This window comes from Conger conger, chromosome 2 (genome assembly GCF_963514075.1).
Source record: "Conger conger chromosome 2, fConCon1.1, whole genome shotgun sequence".
Classification (NCBI taxonomy): Eukaryota; Metazoa; Chordata; class Actinopteri; order Anguilliformes; family Congridae; genus Conger; species Conger conger.
Genome location: NC_083761.1, coordinates 76,364,168 through 76,385,729, shown reverse-complemented (window position 1 = coordinate 76,385,729; position 21,562 = coordinate 76,364,168). Strand labels below are relative to the sequence as shown.

At 49.3% G+C, this 21,562-nt stretch overlaps 1 protein-coding gene across 1 annotated transcript in view; it reads left to right on the top strand.

Moving 5' to 3' along the window:
- The first annotated feature begins 522 nt into the window (after positions 1–522).
- LOC133122407 (calmodulin-regulated spectrin-associated protein 3-like) overlaps positions 523–21,562 on the top strand; it is a 42,129-nt gene continuing 21,089 nt past the window's right edge. Inside the window, 2 exon segments of the mRNA XM_061232365.1 lie at positions 523–1,058; positions 18,407–18,678. Of these exon segments, the coding sequence (XP_061088349.1) occupies positions 926–1,058; positions 18,407–18,678 (405 nt within the window). The 5' untranslated portion in view covers positions 523–925.

Below are 21,562 nucleotides of genomic sequence, written 5' to 3'. Positions count from 1 at the left end.
GGGTTAGTTTAGTAAAAGCTGACATCTTCCAAGCAGATCCAACCGAATGACGTGTCACATGACTTCAAGTATTCGTACTAGGCCTATAACTGATTAACTCCCTGGACAGGGGGTGCTATTTTGAGTGGAAACGTCAAATGTGATCTGTATGTCATTGTAATCCGACTGGTTATAGTGTTGCCTGCTTTAATCATAAAGTATGTTTTACCATCAAACACATATCTGTCTGGTGAACATAAGTACACAGATCAAAAACGTGGTATTTTCCAGTCTTGCATCACCAGAGAGAAGCTAGCGCTGTTTTGCACCTGTTTCAATGAGCCAGCTATTCCTGCCCTCCCTATACCTTGGTTGAGTATCATTCGCATTAGATCCCACCCCCTCTGGGTCCCTGTGTCTCTTCTTCGGACGCGATTGGCTAGTCGACTAGTGAATGACGTGAGCGTGGAGTACCTGGAATTCGGTCAGTCGGTAGCGGGTCCGCGCTCTCAGCTGCGCAGAAAATAGACCGCTATGGGCGGACAGCGAAGCGGAGTCAAATAATGTGTTTTATCCTCTGAAGCCGACATAGCGGCGGTCTGTCTCCTCCTAGACACGGAAACCGTTATCTCAAACAAACGAACGACGGGCCGGACTCGCCTGACATCATTTACCCGGATTTAAAAGGGATTCCTTGAATCGAAACTCGCCTCCCCTTATTTCGGATGCTATTGCATCTATTCTAGAACGGCCGCTGCGTTCCCATCCAGAATGCACAATGTCCTTATTCTCCAGGCCCAAGCCGGAGAGATACCAATAGAATGACTCCTTGAATTTCCATCTCGTTTTTCTTTTTTTCTTTTTTTACGCCCCAAGCTACCTCCTCTTTGTATCGCTCGCTTCCCTCCCTCTCCCCCCCTCCGGAGGCCACTGCACGGATTCTGCTATGGTGGATTCGACTGCGATGAGGAAGACGTTCACGGTGCCGGAGATCAAGCCTTTGGACCAGTACGATTTCAACCGAGCCAAAATATGCGCTAGCTTAGGGTGGCTTTTGGCTAAATCCTACGGCGCTGCAGGTATGTGGTCACCGTCTCTGCGTTTTTGTTTTGTGCGACCCGGTCCTCAGAACCCCCAGCGCCCGTCTGCCAGCGTGCTGCTCCCCGCCTGTCATTAGTGACTAGCAATACGACGGTGAAATGCACATTGTGTTTAGTCTCCGATTATGTCAGACAGCAACGAGCATTAACAGTCGGTACAGCCGAACCAGTGAGGGGAGCCTGCTAAGGCGTAGTTTAAATATGGTCTGTGTTTCTATCAACCCACCCTGTTTCTAAGGGACTTCTGGTCTCTAGGATGTAATGCCGTGGTCGCCGCATAAATAACACACAAAGCCTCGCGAATGCCCAGCCATGCCAGCCAGCTTGGCATCGCATCCGTTATTAGCTACGAGCCACCCAAAGCGTAGGAAATCTAAGCGCTATGCAAAGGTAACGGCTTGATTAGAAAATCTGTTTTGTTGTGTACTCAGTACAAAATCAGGCTAAACCGTTTTGACGTATTGTGCTGGGTGGCGCCTGACACATAGCTACCCGACGCAATCCTTTGTCGGTGATGTTTCAGTCGCGCTCCCAGCCGACCTTTTAGTGCAAATCGTCCAGCAGGGATAATGCACAGAAAGCTGTATGTGCATTAGCAGCTGTAAATTGTTGGACTCAGCAGAAATAATGACTAAGTAACCATGAGAAACGAGTCTCCTACGTTACGTTACCGTGCCCCCCGCGCATCAACTGACGGAGTACGGAGAGAGTAGGCAGAGTAGGCTATAGTCTATATTAAATCAGATGTTGTTAATCGATGTAAGATTAAATACGTATTGCAAACACATTTTATTAATGGTGTTTACGGCTAATAGAGAATACGAGATATATCAGTTTGTCGATGGACACACAATAGATTGGCATAATGATGAAGACTACACGATACGTGTGATTTGCCAGCCGTGCCCTTTTGTGGCTTACGATATTAAGCAACACTGATTACATACAGGTAGGCTACGGTGTTTATGTATGTGATGGGCTATGTGTGAGTGGAGCCGTGGCTCAAAACGTCGATTCCAACAAAGACGGCGAGCGCGTGTAGTACCGACACCACCCTGCCCGTCTGTCGCGCACGCACACACCCACCCACGGGGAAGCCCTTTGTGAAGCCCACACGCCCACTGTGGAATTTAAATGGACTTCAGCACCGTAGGTCGTGAACTGATAAGGTTTTCCTTCAAACCTTTGATAACGTTGGTTGCCACCGGTACCCCTTCCCCCCCCACTAAAAAAAAAGGATTAAGAATTTTAAATCCACGTGTTCTATCATGTTTAATGATTCGAGGGAGATCAGGTGTGGAGCCTAAATTATCCCCGCAAGCGCACGCACGCACGCACACACACACACACACACACACACACACATTATTTAGGCCTCTCACCTGAGATATGTTAACGAATATCTGTACAAAGTGTAATGTTGACCAATCATAGTCATTGCTGGACGAAACACCGAGACACTAGAGGTGCACGAAAATCGAGTGAAGTCCATTTACATGGGTAGGTTTGTCCTTCATCGAGTCCTTCCCCACTTTCCATTTTGTAACCTATTCCGGTGGTTGGCACGATTCTGTATAAATAATTATAAGCGTAACCGACAGCAAAGAGCTGCCTATCTCTAAAATATATTTAAATTGAATTTGAATTGAGTCTTTTCAAAGGACGGTGCCGTACCGCGACCGCTCAGAGCTTTTTTGTCGCCGTTTGCCGACGACCTCACCGTGGGCTCACGCGCATTCCGAGAAAAGCGCCGGTAATGTGTTGTGATAACTTTCAGTCGTCTTTGTCTGGGGAATTGCATCACAAGGGGGGGCATTTATCGAATAGGCTATATTTCCCTGTATTCTAACACGGTAAAAATGTACACAAAATGTCCTTGCATTCGACAATCACAATTATTTGCTCTAGCATGAAATAAACGCTAGACAATAGACCTTCTGTTTTAGACGAATAAAGATGGTCGCCAACAGCATTTGTAGCACCTGGGTTCCAGGTGGACATGCCAGGTTGTTGAAGCTGTGCCATCCTTTGTCATTTCGCTGAAAAACTGCAGCATCTGTGTGTCCAGTTTTTTAAATTAACGTTTTTTTCCCCCCTGTACAACATATCTTGTAAACTGCTGAGTTTCCCAAACATGAACCAGCATGCGCTGTCGCCGTAGGTCCATGTTATTAAATCCTGTCAGGTTATGAGTGCCGATCTAGGATCAGGATTCTCCTCTCCGTATCCCCGACGTTATCCTCTGTGAGGTAAAATGCAGAACTCATCCTGAATAAGCTCTCCCCACTTGGATTCGCTTGGTTGAATATGGGCCCAGGTGCTGCGTTGCCGTTCGGCTGTTTAAGGTTAAGTGACTTTTAGGCTTCCCGAGGGATTCGCCCATTAACGCGAGCTCTCCATCTGACTCGCGGCTCCTCAGAGAGGCGGTGCCATCACGGTTTGGTTTCCAAGGAGCGCGTGCAGTGCGGCGCCAGAGAGCGTTTTAGTTTCAATGAAGCCAGGCCAACAGTGTTAGCACTGCTATAACGGCGGAATACTGACATGTCTGCTATCAGTATTCCGTAAAAAACAAAAAACAAAACGTTGCAGCACTTTGGTGCTTTATTTAAGTCACTAAAGAGTCCACATATATCGACTCAAAGGTAGGCTATAAACTGGATCCTGATTTGAATTGAAGCCACAAAAAAAGCAGTCGAAGTTGGGGGCGACATGGCTCAGGCAGTAAGAGCAGTCGTCTGGCAGTCGGAGAGTTGCCGGTTCGATCCCCCGCCCGGGCTGTGTCGAAGTGTCCCTGAGCAAGACACCTAACCCCCAAATGCTCCTGACGAGCTGTTCGGCACCTTGCATGGCAGCCAATCACTGTCAGTGTGTGAGTGTGTGTATGAATGGGTGAATGGAGAAGCATCAATTGTACAGCGCTTTGGATAAAGGCGCGATATAAATGCCTGCCATTTTACCATTTTGCTGCCCTCCAGTACAGTGTTAAAAAACGATGAAAAGTTTGGCCGGGCTTCCACACTGAACGGTTTGCAGAGTTTTGCAGTGGTATTTGCTCCCGTTTTGTGGGTATGTCCGGGGTGCTGTGGTGTGACCAGAAATGGTGTGTCACCGTCCACTGTCCACCTAATCAGCTGCCATGGTAACAGAGCTGTGCAACTGGGCATTCAGTACATCACTGGTGTCAGACTCCAGTCCTGGATGGCTGCAGTGTCTGCTGGTTTTCTGTGTTTCTTGGCAACAATGGTTTATTTGAGCCATCGATTGGTGAAAAGATCAACCTTGTTCTCAGGATCTTATTTGGTGGCATATTGAAACGAAACCAACTCCAGACACTGGAGTTAAACCTGCAGACACAGCGGCCCTCCAGGACTGGAGTTAAACCTGCAGACACTGCGATCCTCCAGGACTGGAGTTAAACCTGCAGACACAGCGGCCCTCCAGGACTGGAGTTAAACCTGCAGACACTGCGATCCTCCAGGACTGGAGTTAAACCTGCAGACACTGCGGCCCTCCAGGACTGGAGTTAAACCTGCAGACACTGTGCCCTCCAGGACTGGAGTTAAACCTGCAGACACAGCGGCCCTCCAGGACTGGAGTTAAACCAGCAGACACTGTGGCCCTCCAGGACTGGAGTTAAACCTGCAGACACTGCAGCCCTCCAGGACTGGAGTTAAACCAGCAGACACTGCGGCCCTCCAGGACTGGAGTTTGGCACCCCTGCTGTACAGCATTGTTTCCATTTACAGTACAGTGTGCATGTTTTTCTCATCATAAACACAGCCCAGCTCTGTGATCCCTGGGTTGCACTGCACGCTGCATGTTGCTTTAATGCAGATCTCTCCCTGCTCTGTCACCACTTTGATGACTCTACTCTGTGACTACCAGAGAGGAGGCAGCTGATCCCAGATCAGCCCTCGTACACTGAGATGCTCCACGAACAGTCCGGAGCCAGAGAGGAGGCAGCTGATCCCAGATCAGCCCTCGTACACTGAGAGGCTCCACTAACAGTCCGGAGCCAGAGAGGAGGCAGCTGATCCCAGATCAGCCCTCGTACACTGAGAGGCTCTGCTAACAGTAGGTCCGGAGCTGCAGGCCTGCTTGCTGAGTTGTGGTTCAGGTTTGAGGCTGGATGACATTTACACAGACACAGTGGGGGGTGGCGGTGTTAAAGTGAAAGCTGCTGTTAGCGGTGTGTGTGTGTAAGTGTGTGTTCGGGTGTGAGTGTGTGTGTGTGAATGAGTAACTGTGAGTGTGTGTATGTGTGCGTGTATGTGTGTGTGTGAACGAGTAACTGTGTGTGTGTATGTGTGTGTTTGGGTGTATGAGTGAGCGTGTGTGTGTGTGTGAATGAGTAACTGTGAGTGTGTGTATGTGTTTGTGTGCGTGTATGGGTGAGCATGTGTGTGTGTGTGAACGAGTAACTGTGTGTGTGTATGTGTGTGTTTGGGTGTATGAGTGAGCGTGTGTGTGTGTGTGAATGAGTAACTGTGAGTGTGTGTATGTGTGTGTGCGTGTATGGGTGAGCATGTGTGTGTGTGTGTGAACGAGTAACTGTGTGTGTGTGTGTATGTGTGTGTGTGGGTGTATGAGTGAGCGTGTGTGTGTGTGAATGAGTAACTGTGAGTGTGTGTATGTGTGTGTGTGTGTATGTGTGAGCATGTGTGTGTGTGTGTGAACGAGTAACTGTGTGTGTGTGTATGTGTGTGTGTGGGTGTATGAGTGAGTGTGTGTGTGTGTGAATAAGTAACTGTGAGTGCGTGTATGTGTGTGTGTGTATGTGTGAGCATGTATGTGTGTGTGTAGTGAATGAGTAACTGTGAGTGTGTGTCTGTGTGTGTTTGGGTGTATGAGTGAGCGTGTGTGTGTGTGAATAAGTAACTGTGAGTGTGTGTATGTGTGTGTGTGTATGTGTGTGTGTGTGAATGAGTAACTGTGAGTCTGTGTATGTGTGTGTTTGGGTGTATGAGTGAGCGTGTGTGTGTGTGAATCAGTAACTGTGAGTGTGTGCGTGTGTGTGTGTGTGTATGTGTGAGCATGTGTGTGTGTGTGTGAACGAGTAACTGTGTGTGTGTATGTGTGTGTGTGGGTGTATGAGTGAGCGTGTGTGTGTGTGAATAAGTAACTGTGAGTGTGTGTATGTGTGTGTGTGTATGTGTGAGCATGTATGTGTGTGTGTGTGTGAATGAGTAACTGTGAGTCTGTGTATGTGTGTGTTTGGGTGTATGAGTGAGCGTGTGTGTGTGTGAATCAGTAACTGTGAGTGTGTGTGTGTGTGTGTGTGTGTATGTGTGAGCGTGTGTGTGTGTGTGTGTGTGTGTAAGTGAGTAACTGTGTGTGTGTCTCAGATGTGTGGCTTTGTAAGGACCCCCTGAGCACAGCGCAAAGAGGAAGTGAATCACTGTGCATGGCTGTGGTCCAAGTCCTCACCATGCAGCCACACACTGTGTAACAATGACCTTTACTGTGGTTTACACGGTGTTAATGCAGCCACTGTTTTATAGTGTGCTTCTAATATATGACCCTTGGCTTGTAGGATATAGTATTTGTGTTGTTTATGAGAAGTCTATATGTATAGAATTCACAGTGTTGTTCATGGTGTCTGTAAATGTGCGTACGAGCATGCACATTGTGTATGTGTGTGTGTGCGTGTGTGTATGTATGTGTGTGTGTGTGTGTGTGTGTGTGTGTAGGTGCCTGTGAGTTATCTCTGACGCAGTTCCATATCTATCCCCATCCCACCCCCCATCCCCAACACCTGAATTTGATGACATCATCAGTTTCCTTCCCAGAAACTGAGGTCACCTCCCTGACGTCATGGCTCTCTGCGGATAGGTGAACCGGGTAAGCGGCTGCCTGTGTTCGAGCTGTGGTGTCGCCGCACTCTGCCGAGGCCGCTGCTGCTGCTAACGGCTGCCTTGGGCAGGCACCGTTACCCTGGTTACGCCCACACCGCTTCACAACCTGCTGAAGTGCTGTTTTGATGTTTCGTTTTTACAAGGTCGTTGGAAAAACGGGCCGCCACAGCGCTAGGTTTTGCAGCAGTCACCAACTGACGCTTATTTCCAACTTTCGTTGCAGTGGTCTGCGGTCAGTAGCAATGGGAGGACTGACCCTTTCGTTGCAGTGGTCGGCGGTCAGTAGCAATGGGAGGACTGACCCTTTTAAGGTGTGAGATCACCATGCGATTGGAATGTCCTTAACTGAACATTCTGATGCTGATGTAACAATCACTACTGGTGATTGACAGCAGTGGAGTTCTAGAACTCTGCCGTAGAATTTAGAAAAAAAGCGTCCTGCGGAAGGTTAAATTGGTTGGCCGGCACACGTGGAGCGGCATAATTGGCTCGCCGCTCCGAAGGGGGGGAGGGACTCGGCAGGGGCTGTAGGATCGCCGTTTGCTGCACTCTGAACCCTGATTGCACTCGCCTTGTAGTCATGGTTGCAGGAACTTGAGACGATGCCGCTTGTAGAAGACGTATCGCTCTCTAATATCCTGATCCTCCTGAGCCACAGGGTTCAATTGGCTGAAAAAGGGTGATTGGATGATTACGTGGCACTCTTTTATCCAAAACGACTTACAGTTGATTAGACTAAGCAGGGGCCAATCCCCCTGGAGTGGGGTTAAGGGCCTTGCTCAAGGGCCCCAACGGCTGATCTTATTGTGTACCTTAGCCACCAGGCTAAAGACTACCAATCTTATCTGAAAATGGGGGCAGGTTTTTGTGTCAGTCGAGTCCTTGATAAGTAGAATCTGGAATCTTAGAGCCGGGCCAGATTACAAGCCTGTTTGCCGACCCCTGTGTTGTGTTGCGAGGGAGTAAAGCTTTCGGGACAGGAAGGGTGCCGATCAGACCCCCTCTCCGCCGGCAGAAGGCTGTGCTCTTCTCAGGTTCGGGGGAGAACAGTGAGCTCATTCTGCCGCCGAACCTCAGCGGCCACCGCTGACAAAACTCCCAGTGTCCTTCACTCAATCACTGTTCATCGACGTTTCTCTCCTCTCGTGCTCCCTCTCTATCAGCCCTATTCAGCTCAGTCCAGCGGTGCCGTTTCCACTGGGTAAACTGGGGCAGTGTTGTCCTCCGAGCAGTCTCATACTGGGCCGTGCGAAGGCTAACTTCCAACGCAGCGCACTTAGAAAACATTTACATCTGTACCCGTCTCTCTTCCTCACTGTCAGAAATAAAGGGTATGGAAAGTGCTTTTAAAAGTTACAAATGCTTGTCGCTGGAGCGGTACCCTATAGGTTGATGAAATTGTACCCCTGGACTGCAATAGATACTGAATTTGTAACTTTTTTTGCTTGGAAAATTTGCTCATTTGTACCCAAAGAGAACATTGCTGTACTGAGTACATTTGGGAAATGAGACCCTTGAAGAACAAAAATGTACCTCCACTGTCACTGTGTTTCGAAGAGTGTTCTCTTTCTTTCCCCCTCTCTTCCTTTCAGTTAAATTGAAAATGCTTTTGGTGCCAAGACAAGCCTGGGGGAAATATTGTCAAAACGTGACCTGCGAGTAGCACAAAGTCTCTCTCTCTCTTTATCTCTCTCTCCGGCTCCCTCTCTCCGGCCTGTGCGTGTGCCTCTCTCTGTGATAAGATGGCGGCGGTAGCGGTAGCAGTGTAGCGCAGGCTTCAGGCGGCTGATGGATCGAGGCGACCTCTTTCCCTGGCCTGCTTTCTTCTCCGGCGTGCTTTTTTCTCATTAGTCCACGTTCCGTCTCTCCTTCCTCTCGCTGGGGACCCCCTCCGTCCTTACATCCCTCCTTCCCCCATACCCCCCCCCCCCCGATTCCTCTCCGTCTCTCCCTGTCAGCCTCCGCTCCTCTCTTCCCTCCTGTCCTCATTTCAGTAGTTTATTTATTTGTTTGTTTATTTATTTATTTGCCGTGTGTTTGGCAGAGGCTCCGCGTCTGTGGGCGGGTTGCGAGGCCGGGTCGGCCCGGGTGCGAGCAGGGCGTGTCAGGGCAGCGGCGGGAGCGTGAGGGTGAACCAGCATCCAGAACGGGGGCCGAAGGGGGTGGACCGGGGAGTTTTAACGGCCCAGAGATTCAGAGGCCGGGACAGAGCTGTCAAGATGTGGTGGTGTGAGAGCACGATCATGGGGCTGTTTCTGTGGAACACGACTGTGGCTGTCTTTGTAGAACACGACTGTAGCTGTCTTTGTGGAACACAACCATGGCTGTCTTTGTGGAACACGACTGTGACTATCTTTGTAGAACACGACTGTAGCCGTCTTTGTGGAACACGACCATGGCTGTCTTTGTGGAACACGACTGTGACTATCTTTGTAGAACACGACTGTAGCCGTCTTTGAAGAACACAACTGTGGTTGTCTTTGAGGAACACAACTGTGGCTGTTCTTGTGGAACACGACTGTGACTGTCTTTGTAGAACACGACTGTGACTGTCTTTGTAGAACACGACTGTGACTATCTTTGTAGAACACGACTGTGGCTGTCTTTGTAGAACATGACTGTGACTGTCTTTGTAGAACACGACTGTGACTGTCTTTGTAGAACACGACTGTGACTGTCTTTGTAGAACACGACTGTGACTATCTTTGTAGAACACGACTGTGGCTGTCTTTGTAGAACATGACTGTGACTGTCTTTGTAGAACACGACTGTAGCTGTCTTTGTGGAACACGACCATGGCTGTCTTTGTGGAACACAATCATGCACTCTCAGAAATAAAGGTACGAGAAGTGCCTAAAAAGATGCAAATGCTTGCCTGTGGGGCAACTTGGAAACCGTACTCATTTGTACGCAAAGAGAAAAGGGAGCTTTCTGGGTACTTTTGGTAAATTTGATCCTTGGGAGAACAGAACTGTACCTGCACTGTCACTTTATTTCTGAGAATGTGGGGCTGAATGTGGAATATGATCATGGGGCCTTTCTGGAAAGGACGCCAAAAATCAGGATTATAAAGGATCAGGAATGGGACTTATTTTCTGGTGCCGCCCCCACCCGATTCTCACCCTCCGCTGGCTGAAGCACGCCTTGGGCGTTTGCAGCCTTTGCTGGAAGACCAAGGGGACGTGGGTGTGAATCAGGGATACTCAATCTCACCCAGATAGGGCCGGAGTTGGTACAGGCTTTTCAAGGACCTTAGTAAAGACTCTAATGTTTAATTAGTAGAATCAGGTGTGCAGCTGCTTGGGTGGAAGAAAGGCCTGCACCCATATTAGCCCTTTCTGGAAAGATTGAGATTATCCCTGGTGTAAATGAAGAAGTATTTCTTAAGCTCAGAGAGAGTTGCCCTCAGGGTATGTACCCCTTTAAGGTGTGAGGTCACAAATATGAGATTAGAATGTTCTTTGCTGAACATTCTGATGCTGGTGTAACAACCACCTCTGGCCATCAAGGGAGTTCTAGAACACTTAGTTACCAGTTACCCCTGGCTTATTTAGCTGTATCAGCTGTACAACACTGAATGCTAGTTCCCTGATAGATTAAGGCCTCATTGAAATGCTACATACAGGGCCCCAAGGACAGCCTTCAGCTGTCACTCACAAGCTTCTTGGGAAAATTATCTAAAATGTCACATCATGTAAATAACATGAGATAATGATTATGACAGGCCATTCAGCCCAGCAATGCTTGCCCTTCCCTGCCACTAAAGTGTAGCTACTGCTTAATTTACCTAAAAGCTAGATAGTTTCTTGCTCCGTATCAAGCCTGGTCTGGTAACCCCCAGCGTTTCTGACCCCAGTAGATGACCCAACACACTATTCTGCACAGTGACCACTCTTTGTGTAAAAATATACTTTCTAATGTCTGTGTGGAATTTATCCTTTGTTATTTTCCATTTCCCTTCGTCCTGCTAACAGTACTCCTGAATAACATAACATTTTTACATTAATGGCATTACATTAAGCGGGAGCGGGAGACAATCTCTCCTGGAGCAATGCAGGGTTAAGGGCCTTACTCAAAGGCCCAAGGCTGTGCGGATCTTATTGTGGCTACAGCGGGGATCGAACCACCGACCTTGCGGGTCCCAGTCATTTACCTTAACCGCTATGCTACAGGCTGCTCCACAATAACCTGTAGTTCACTTTGTTACTGAGTGAACTTTGGCTTAAATGGAATTATTGGGCTTATTAAAACGATTAAGAGCTGAGGTTTCTGGTGTGAAATCCACAGGAGAATATGGCCTCTCTTTCCCTGCCCTGGTCTGGCCTGTGCTCTTTATGGTACGGGGAGACTGACTGTGCTACCCGGTTAATGCACAAGCCTTGTTGCCATGGAAATGCATGTGTCATGCTATCCCATATCCAAATGCCCCGCATTCACATTGAATGACTGACTGTGTTCAGTGAGCGTCATAACATTTGGCGCATTCTGCTCATTGGTGGGAGTCACCTCGTCCATAACCCATCTGAGCGGAGGCTCTGAACGTGTTCCCCATTCGCCGTCACGCCATCCCCTCTGAAAGGACTCCTGACATATCAGGCGTTGTGTTACGTTCACGATCGATAGCGGTACAAAGTGCCGGAGATTCCCTTCGCCTCTTGTGTGCGCAGCCTATTTTGGGTTTGTCCGCTTTGCTCGTCTTTGATGCCCCCTGGGTGAGTAACGAGTCGATCCTTGAGCGCTCTTTCCAGCTAGCTTCAGAGTGCTATGAGGCCTTTTTTTTTTTTGTTCCAGATTTTTCCCTTTTTCTCCCAATTTCGTAGCCAATTGAACCTCATCTGATTCAATTGGAGGTAGTCGTATTAGATGTACCGCCCGTACCCCGTCCCTCGGCGGCCCGAATGAGAGCGACACGCCTTCTTCAAGCCGTCTCGTCTCGTGCCCGTTGCCGTGATTCCGAGGCGCCCGAGGTGCTTATTGTGCGGCAATCTAATAACCCTGCCAAGTCCCTCCCTCTGGAGCAGCAAGCCAATTATTGCTGCCCCACGTGAGCCGGCCAAACTTGGCTTTTGGCAGGACCGAGAATCGAACCCCGGTCCCCGGTGTGCAACTGCAGCGAACTGCAACCGCAAGTCTGCTGCGTCTTAGCGTTGCGCCACCGCGGCTCGCTGCTATGAGGCTTTATTCCTATTTAGAAAGAATAGTAATTATTCATTACATTACATTACATTACATTAAAGGCATTTGGCAGACACTCTTACCCAGAGCGACATACAGTTGGGTAGACTAAGCAGGAGACAATCTTCAGCAATGCAGGGTTAAGGGCCCAATGGCTGTGCGGATTTACTGTGGCTACGCCGGGGATCGAACCACCGACCTTGCGTGTCCCAGTCATGCACCTTAACCACTACGCTACAGGCCGCCCTATCCTTCTTGGGTTATACACATATACACTACAGATACATACAAGTAATGCATAACAAATACATAAAGGTAATTGGATGGTGCAGTGGGTAGTACTGCCGCCTCACAGCAAGGAGGTCCTGGGTTCGAATCTCGGTCGGCCGGGGTCTCTTTGTGTGGAGTTTGCATGGGTTTCCTCCAGGTACTCCAGTTTCCCCACACAGTCCAAAGACATGCATGTTAGGCTGATTGGAGAGTCTAAATTGCCCATAGGTATGAGTGTTTGAGTGAATGGTGTGTGCCCTGCGACCGACTGGCGACCTGTCCAGGGTGTATTCCTGCCTTTCGCCCAATGTATGCTGGGATAGGCTCCAGCCCCCTTGCAACCCTGTTCAGGATAAGTGGGTTAGGATAATGAATGAATAAATGAATAATTGTAAAGGTAATGTGGGGCAGCTTGTAGTCTCGCGGCTAAGGTACATGACTGGGACCCGGAAGGTTGACAGTTCAAGTTCCAGTGTATTATAACTAAAGGGGAGCCTGCACACCCAGTGTAGCCACACTAAGATCCACACCGCTGTTGGTTCCTCAAGCAAGGCCCTGAACCCCACATTACTCCAAGGGTGTTTTTTTCCCCTGTCGCTTTGGATAAATGCATGAGATAATAAAGAGGGCAGCATGTAGCCTGGTGGCTAAGGTGCAAGACTGGGCCCCGGAAGGTCTGTGGTTCGATCCCCAGTGTAGCCACATTAATATCTGTGCAGCTGTTGGGTCCTTGAGCAAGGCCCATAACCCCACATTGCTCCAGAGGGAAACGTCCACTGCTTAGTCATATCAACTGTATGCCACTTTTGATAAAAGCATCAGCTTAATAACGAGTTATTATTAAATATCTAATTATTATTATTACTGCGTACAATAATTTTTTTTAAAGCATTCTAACTCCAGTTAGTTGTAAGAATCAGAAGCGTATTGGCTGCACATCCTGACCCGAGTGCAGTCCAGGAGCTGTGCTGTCGACAGAATTCGCACTTTCGGCAGAATCCCCCACGAGGCTGTATCTGAATGTGTCTGTCTCTCAGAGCGGCTTCTGTGTAATCCCTCGCTTCCCCTAATCGCCACGGTCACCGCCACACTTTCCCCTTTTCTCGTTAATCTTCAGTCGGGACACGGCTCCGTCCCAGCCGTCCTGGACAAACAGCTCAGCCCAAAATGTCAATATTAATACGGTCCCTCCCCTCCTGCTGTGTGAGGGGGAATTACGTGCTTATCTGCGCCGTTCACACAGGTCGTCGCGTGAATAGCCTTTTTTTTCCCCGTCGGTTTGTGAAAACGAGTTGAACGTTGAACAAACGAGGAGGTCATGGAAATGCACTGCGTTTATATAGCGCTTCATCCAGAGTGCTTTACAATTACAGCCTCGTTCACCCATTCACACACACTCTCAATCACCAACGGCAATGCGAGAGGTACAGCAACTGCCATGCAAGGTAGCAATCAGCTCGTTGGGAGCTATTGGGAGTTACTTTGACACACCCAAGGTGGATCGAACCAGGGTGTTGCCCTCTATTGTCATCGGCAGAGAAGCCGTAAGAGTGTGACTGGTTCTCTTGGCTGTGGGACCTGGGTCTTTAGCTTGGTGCCCTAAATGTGCCTCTTGTTGTGTGGATTCGAACCTGCAGTGCACCTACTGCCAGTACACTGACATGGCTCAGGCATTAAGAGCAGTCGTCTAGCAGTCGGAGGGTTGTGTCCCTTAGCAAGACACCTAACCCCCAAATGCTCCTGACGAGCTGGTCGGCGCCTTGCATGGCAGCCAGTCGCCGTTGTTGTGTGAATGTGTGTATGAATGGGTGAATGAGAAGCATCAATTGTACAGCGCTTTGGATAAAGGCGCTATATAAATGCCAACCATTTACCATTTACACCAACACAGAATAGACAGGCCAGCTCCTGCCCTGGTCGCCATGGCACCGGACACATGGGTTCAGGTTCAGGTGGGAGATGAGTCTGCCGTGCAGCCAACTGTCCACCAAACTGACCTGTACAACTCTGGGGTCACATGACAGGGTCATACAGGGGTCACAGAGCGGGCTGCTGGTCTCAATGCTCTATGGAGTCGTTGAGGGCCTCAACAACCCGGCGCAATAGACAAATCACATTTTAAATCTTTTTTTAGATAGTCGTACATTATGGTTATCTATGTATCTGCGTGGCGATTGGTTCCCCAGTCTGCCAACTCTGGATCGCTAACCACACCCCGGCTCCCTGTTCCGACAGCCCCGTCCAGTCCCCCCTCATCTCTTCTCACAGTTTGCACCTCCGTACCACCCCCCCCCCCCCCCCCACCCCCCCACCCACCGCCCCAAACGTTCTTGTTTAGGGCCGCCAAAATCCTCGAGCTCTGCGTGAACCTCCTCTGGACACCACAGCAAGAAGACTTAACATTGTCCTGGATCTGAAGGGGCAGATGACTGTCAGCGTAGCGGCCGTGTAGCTGACCGCGCAGATGACTGTCAGCGTAGCGGCCGTGTAGCTGACCGCGCCCGCTCTCGCTGGCTCCTCTCCGTCACGGCGGGCTGTGGAGGACCCAGCCTCTCAGGGCAGGACTCTGAGACGGGCTTTTGATCTGTGAGGCGGCGCTAATGTGAAGCAGTGAACTCACTCCCTCTGCCAAGACCTAATGCCCCCTGATTAAAACAGAGGACTTCCTGTTCTGCTGTTCTCATGACAACAGGATTTCTATCTCTCTCTCTCTCTTTCCCTCTATCTCCCTTCCTCTCTCCCTCCCTCTCTCTTTCTCTCTCTCTCCCTCCCTCCTTCCCTCCCACTATCTCTCCCTCCCTCCCTTTGTCTCTGTCTCTGTCTCTCACTCTCTATTTCTCTCTCTCTCTCTCTCTCTCTCTCTCTCCCATTTCTGCTGTTTCACCCTGCTGGCCTTAATGCAGGAAAAATACAACAGTTTAAAATGTCATGTTGCATGACTGCAAACTGAGGTGTAGGTGGATTTGTGAACAGATGTTTCTCTGTGTGTGTGCTGTACTGTGTGTGCGTGTGCAGTCCTGAGTGTGTGTGTGTGTGTGTGTGGATGCAGGCACTAATGAGTCCCTTTGCTCTTAGTCTCCGTTGGTTGCAGGGATCTGCAGTAGAGATAATGTGATATGCAGACTGTGTCTGTTTTTCTTCTGTAGACAGGTCATAACCAGGACGATAACGGGAGAAAACAGCACCCCAAAACTACTGTTGCAGAGAGAACCCCAACAGTCTGCTCTGAACAGCACCCCAAAACTACTGTTGCAGAGAGAACCAGAACATTCTGCTCTGAACAGCACCCCAAAACTACTGTTACAGAGAACCCCAACATTCTGGTCTGAACAGCACCCCAAAACTACAGTTACAGAGAGAACCCCAGAATTCTGCTCTGAACAGCACCCTTAAAATACTGTTACTAAGAACCCCAATATTCTGATCTGAACAGCACCCCAAAATTACTGTTGCAGAGAACCCCAATATTCTGATCTGAACAGCACCCCAAAACTAGTGTTAGAGACAGAACCCCAATATTCTGATCTGAACAGCACCCCAAAACTACCGTTACAGAGAGAACCCCAACATTCTGCTCTGAACAGCACCCCAAAACTACTGTTACAGAAAGAAAACCCACCCCAACATTCTGGTTTGAGCAGTTTCAAAACTGTAAACACCTTAGTCTGCAGAACCCCTCTAAACCTGGCAGTCAACATTCTGGCCTGATGAGCAACCAAGCAAACCCCCAGACCCCACAAGCATAAGAACATTTAATAACAAAAAAAGGGCCAGTCAGCCCATCTGAGCTGGTCGAGTACCTGGCACATGTACACACCCCCCCCCTCCCCCCCCCGCCCGCCCCATCACTGGACTGTGCTGACGGGTGTAGACTTGGGCCCGGGGCGATCTGCTCAGGCAGAAACACGGTTTCTCTGCTCTGACTGTGGGTTGAAAGCAGGCTGCAGAATGACCTGCAAGCTCTGTGGCTTGCCTGGGCTGCCATTCCAGATCCAGCCTTAGGCCTTCTGGCAACAGTATGGTCCGGCAAGTTTCGGATTTCATCTGAGCTGTAGCGGCGATAGGTCCTGCATATTTCTCGTTTGCTTTATTTATTTGATTGTATTCGTGAAACTGGCATTGGAATAGAAAGCACAGCATGTGTGTCAAAACGAGAGTTTGTGTTTATGTGAGGGTCTTTGAAGCAGCGGGAAAACTGCTTCAACTTCACTGCTTTGGTATGTATGCTCAGTTCAGTGTGCTACTGTGTGTGCCTGTGTGTGTGTGTGTGTGTGTGTGTGTGTTTGTGCCTCTGTGTGTGTGTATGTGTATGTGTGTGCCACTGTATATGTGTGTGTGTGTGTGTGTGTGTGTGTTTGTGCCTCTGTGTGTGTATGTGTATGTGTGTGCCACTGTGTGTGTGTGTGTGTATGTGTGTGTGCCACTGTGTGTGCCTGTGTGTGTGTGTGTGTGTGTGTGTTTGTGCCTCTGTGTGTGTGTACGTGGATGTGTGTGCCACTGTGTGTGTGTGTGTGTGTATGTGTGTGTGTCACTGTGTGTGCCTGTGTGTGTGTGTGTGTGTGTGTGTGTGTGTGCACTTGTGCTTGTGATATTTACTGGTCCCCATAGAGCACCTAGCTGAGCTGAACTGTCTTTTCTGTGGATGTGTGTGTGCTTGTGTTTGTGTGCGTGTGTGTGCGTGTATGCGTGTGTGTGTGTGCTTGAGTATGTTTGTCAGTGTGAGTGGGTGTGAGTTTGTATGTGTGTGCACGCATGTGTGTGTGTCCACAGACAGCCTGGTGAAGAGTCCAGCTCCAGAAACATCCCACTGGGGTAAATTTGCCCCTCCCACCCCATCGGGGTGAGAGAGGGGAGGTGTGTGTGTACCCGTCCCACGCTGCACTGAAATGCCCTGGCACTGGTATCGGGAGGCTGCTGTCCAATCACACAGATTAGGCTTCTTGAGTGGAAGTCTGGAGCGGGCGCTGGAATGTGGGTCACAAGGGGGGGCGGGGGGTGGGGGGGGGTGTATCACACACACACACTCGCACACACACACACACGTGTCACTCACACACTCTAACACCACTCCTCCTGGTCTCCTCTCTCCCAGCTACTGACCACAGAACATTCCAAATATTCTAATTTTTTTCTTTCAGGAAGTAACCAAAAAATGTTTTCGGGGGACTAGCATTCAGTCACTGATCTGTCCGCCTTCAAACGTCAAGCAGTGCCGTAACGTTCATATTGCAGAAAGATCTATACCGCCATCGATTCTCATTAAAGAGAAGCCAGGTCCCCGCATGGCTGCAAGCGTTGTGCTTTCAGATTATTACATTTCCGGCCTGTCTTTGCAGATGCCTTTATGTTCGGTCTTTATTTAGAGATGATTTTCCCCAGAAATGTGAAGCTTAAAAAAAGGCCATGTTTGATTATTCAAATACCCGTTCTTGGGAACCGTAGAGTATTCAAATGTAAGACTGTTCTGAATGCAAATATCTAATGACTTCTCCTGTGTCTCTCTGATATTGTTCCTCTGAATGTCTTCTTGTGTTTGAAAATATTGCTGTTCTTGTCTCCCTGTGTTCAATAAGTTTGCCGTTTTCTGACTGTAGAGAAATGTTGTTGTACTTATCTCCGTGTAGAGAGTAAAGTAAACTACTGTCTCCCTGTATAGTACTGTGGTTGCATGGGTCTCTGTCGAGAGTAATGTTGCTACTTGTCTCCCTAATTAATGTTGCTGTTTGTCCCTTTGTAGCAAGTAATGTTACTGTGTTTGTCCTCCTGAGGAGGGTAATGTTGCTGTGTTTGTCCCCCTGTAGAGAGTAATGTTGCTGTGTTTGTCTCTGTATAGAGAATAATGTTGCTGTTCCCTTTGTAGAGAGTAATGTTGCTGTGTTTGTCTCTGTGTAGGGTGAAATGTTGCTGTGTTTGTCTCTTTATAGAGAGTCATTTTGCTGTGTTTGTCTCTGTAGAGAGTAATGTTGTAGCATTTGTCCCTTTACAGAGAGTAACGTTGCTGTGCGTGTCCCTGTTCTCTCTCCGTAGAGAATGTTCCGGTTGATCTGCAAGAGCCCTTCTACCGGGACCAGTATGACCAGGAGCACATCAAGCCTCCCGTCACACGCCTCCTGCTGTCCTCCGAGCTCTACTGCCGAGCCTATGGCCTGCTGCTGGGGGCCGGGAGCCCCGCCCCGCCCGAAGGGCCCCCCCGGGACGGCCCCACCCTGCTGCGTCTCCTCGCCAAGAGGGGCGCCCCCCCGAAGGACAGAGACACCCCGGTGACAGAGGCAGACCTCCGGCACAAACCCATACGGATGGTGAGAGGGGGGGCTGGGTGAGGAGGTGTGGGAGGGTGTTGGGTTAGGAGGTGTGGGAGGATGGGGAGAGGGTGTTGGGTTAGGAGGTGTGGGAGGATGGGGAGAGGGTGTTGGGTTAGGAGGTGTGGGAGGATGGGGAGAGGGTGTTGGGTTAGGAGGTGTGAGAGGGTGTTGGGTTAGGAGGTGTGGGAGGATGGGGAGAGGGGGTTGGGTTAGGAGGTGTGAGAGGGTGTTGGGTTAGGACGTATGGAAGGATGGGGAGGGGGGGTTGGGTTAGGAGGTGTGGGAGGACAGTAAGAGGGGGTTGGGTTAGGAGGTGTGGGAGGGTGTTGGGTTAGGAGGTGTAGTATAGTGCATAGATGGTGTGTGTGTGTGTGTGTGTGTGAGAGAGAGGGACCATGGGGAGCTGTGAGCTCTGGGCTCGGCTGGTGATGTCTGTCGCTGCAGAGAGTGGGAAAGTGGGTCAGAGCAACAGCAGCACTGAGTGTGTGTGTCTGCAATCTGCTGCTGCACCACCCCTGTCAGGTGGGATTCCCCTCCCACACACACACACGCACACACACACACACCTAAACACACACTCACACACACAAACTCACTACAACCACACACACACACTCACACCTAAACACACACTCACACACACAAACTCACTACAACCCCACACACACTCACACACACAAACTCACTACAACCACACACACACACACACACACACACCTAAACACACACTCCCACACACACACACACACACACACACACACAAACTCACTACAACCACACACATACACACACACAAACACGCGCACACACACCTAAACACACACTCACACATACAAACTCACTACAACCACACACATACACACACACAAACACGCGCACACACACAGACAAATGCACACACACACACACACACACACACACACACACCTAAACACACACACACAAACACTCACACGAGCTCACACACACCTAAACACGCACTCACACACACAAACATATGCACACACCCCACAACCATACACACGCTCAAACACAATCGCGTACACCCATTTTTATGTATACATTTATTCTGTCTCTCTGTAGCGCTCCTGTCTTTCTAATGGAGAGAAAGAAAGGGCTTGTGGATGTTGAATGGGACGTAGAGAGGTGAATTCAGAGGAAAATCAGTGGTAGACAGAGATGTGATAGAAAGGGGAGTGGGTGACAGATTTAACAGACTCTGACACCTTCACAGCATGCGTCCTACACAGCTGCATCACTCACAGTCACATGACCAGGTCACATAGGGCTGCGAGTCTCTTGTTTGGGTCAATGTCCCACTTCACGCTCAAACATACAGCACTTTTAGCATCCTGTTGTACAAGCCGGCTTTCTTTTAATACTCCGTTTTCACATCAGCAAAACATTTAACAATCACCAAAAACATGTTTTTGTGCTGGTCCCATGACTCATTCAATGTCCCCGATCGACTTCTGTTTTCTATGCCTTGTTAGACACACTTGTGCCCTTGAATACCTTAAAAAGGAATTTAACACACTTTTTAAAACCCTACTTGCGCTTGTTGCCAGGGTTCTAACATTTGGTTTTTCGAAGGAGCACACATACACACATTTTCGAAGGAGCACACATACTTAGGAGCTCCTAAGCTGCAAACGCATCCCAATTAGTCGTCGTGCTGCTAAACTATTAGCGGGAGCTCCTAAAATGGAGGCACAGTAGAGCTCTGTTTGTCTCCACGCTTCCCTGGCAGTTTGATGAAGTCCCAGTTGATCAGAGACGCAGTGGCCTCAGTTGATCTGTGACTGAATCTTATGTTCTGGATCTCCTGCTGTTTTATAGCCTTGATGGATACGTCTTATTTCAGAGTCTCTCCGGATATTGGCGTCTGCTAAACGCTTCAGTGCGAACGCGAAGCCACACTCAGGATATTAGCGTCTGCTAAACGCTTCAGTGCGAACGCGAAGCCACACTCAGGATATTTCAGAAGAGCGGGCGATGCGGAGGGGTGTTGGTCACGTTGAAATGAGAAGGGCCGGGTTCCATACGTCAGGGCAGCCTTCCGGGGGGCGGCTCTCGGCCAGACATAGCCGATGAGTGAATGACAGCTGGCTTTCTTTTTTGTGATGAATATTTTATCGAGAGTTAAGTCAAGAGTACCTAGAACACGTATATTTTGTATTTGACCAGGTGTGTGTGTGTGTGCGTGGCAGGAACTGTGGTGGATAAAATAAACTCAATTAGCTCAATATAGCACATATCGCCAACATCGCTTAATAACAAGCAAGGATCAATTCTGCCATGTGACACCTCTCTCTCTTTCTCCTTCCCTCTCCCCCCCCCCCCCCCTCTGAGGCGAAAGCTGTTTTTCGGAGGCCTGTTGAAAATGACAATGTGCCAAGAGCAGTTTCACCTGAGTTAATGTTCACGTGCTCCTGTTATGGAACTGAACACAGCCCGACCCTCCTTCACCACGCTTTGCATATTTCCTCCTTAGCCGCCGTGTAGACGGTCACACTTTTCTGTTAAAACCTTCCTCCAATCTTTACTCATAAACCACAACACGCTGACATTTTTGTTTTCTTTGTGTAAAGAATGAACGTCATTCATTTTCTCTGTGGGTCCAAGGTCAGAGATGCCAGACAGACCAACCACATCACTGATGTACAGCGGAAAACGCCCACAGAAATGGTCAGGGTGACCCTGGTTAGTCTTTGGATCACCAATCTCAAGGGTTACCAGATGCCAGTTTTGGACCCAAGGTCCAGTTTTCAAGTAAAGAGGTCCAGTTTGTGATCCCACACACACACACTGTCACACAACACACACATGGACACATACGCATACATGCACACGCACACACTCTCACGCAACACACACATGC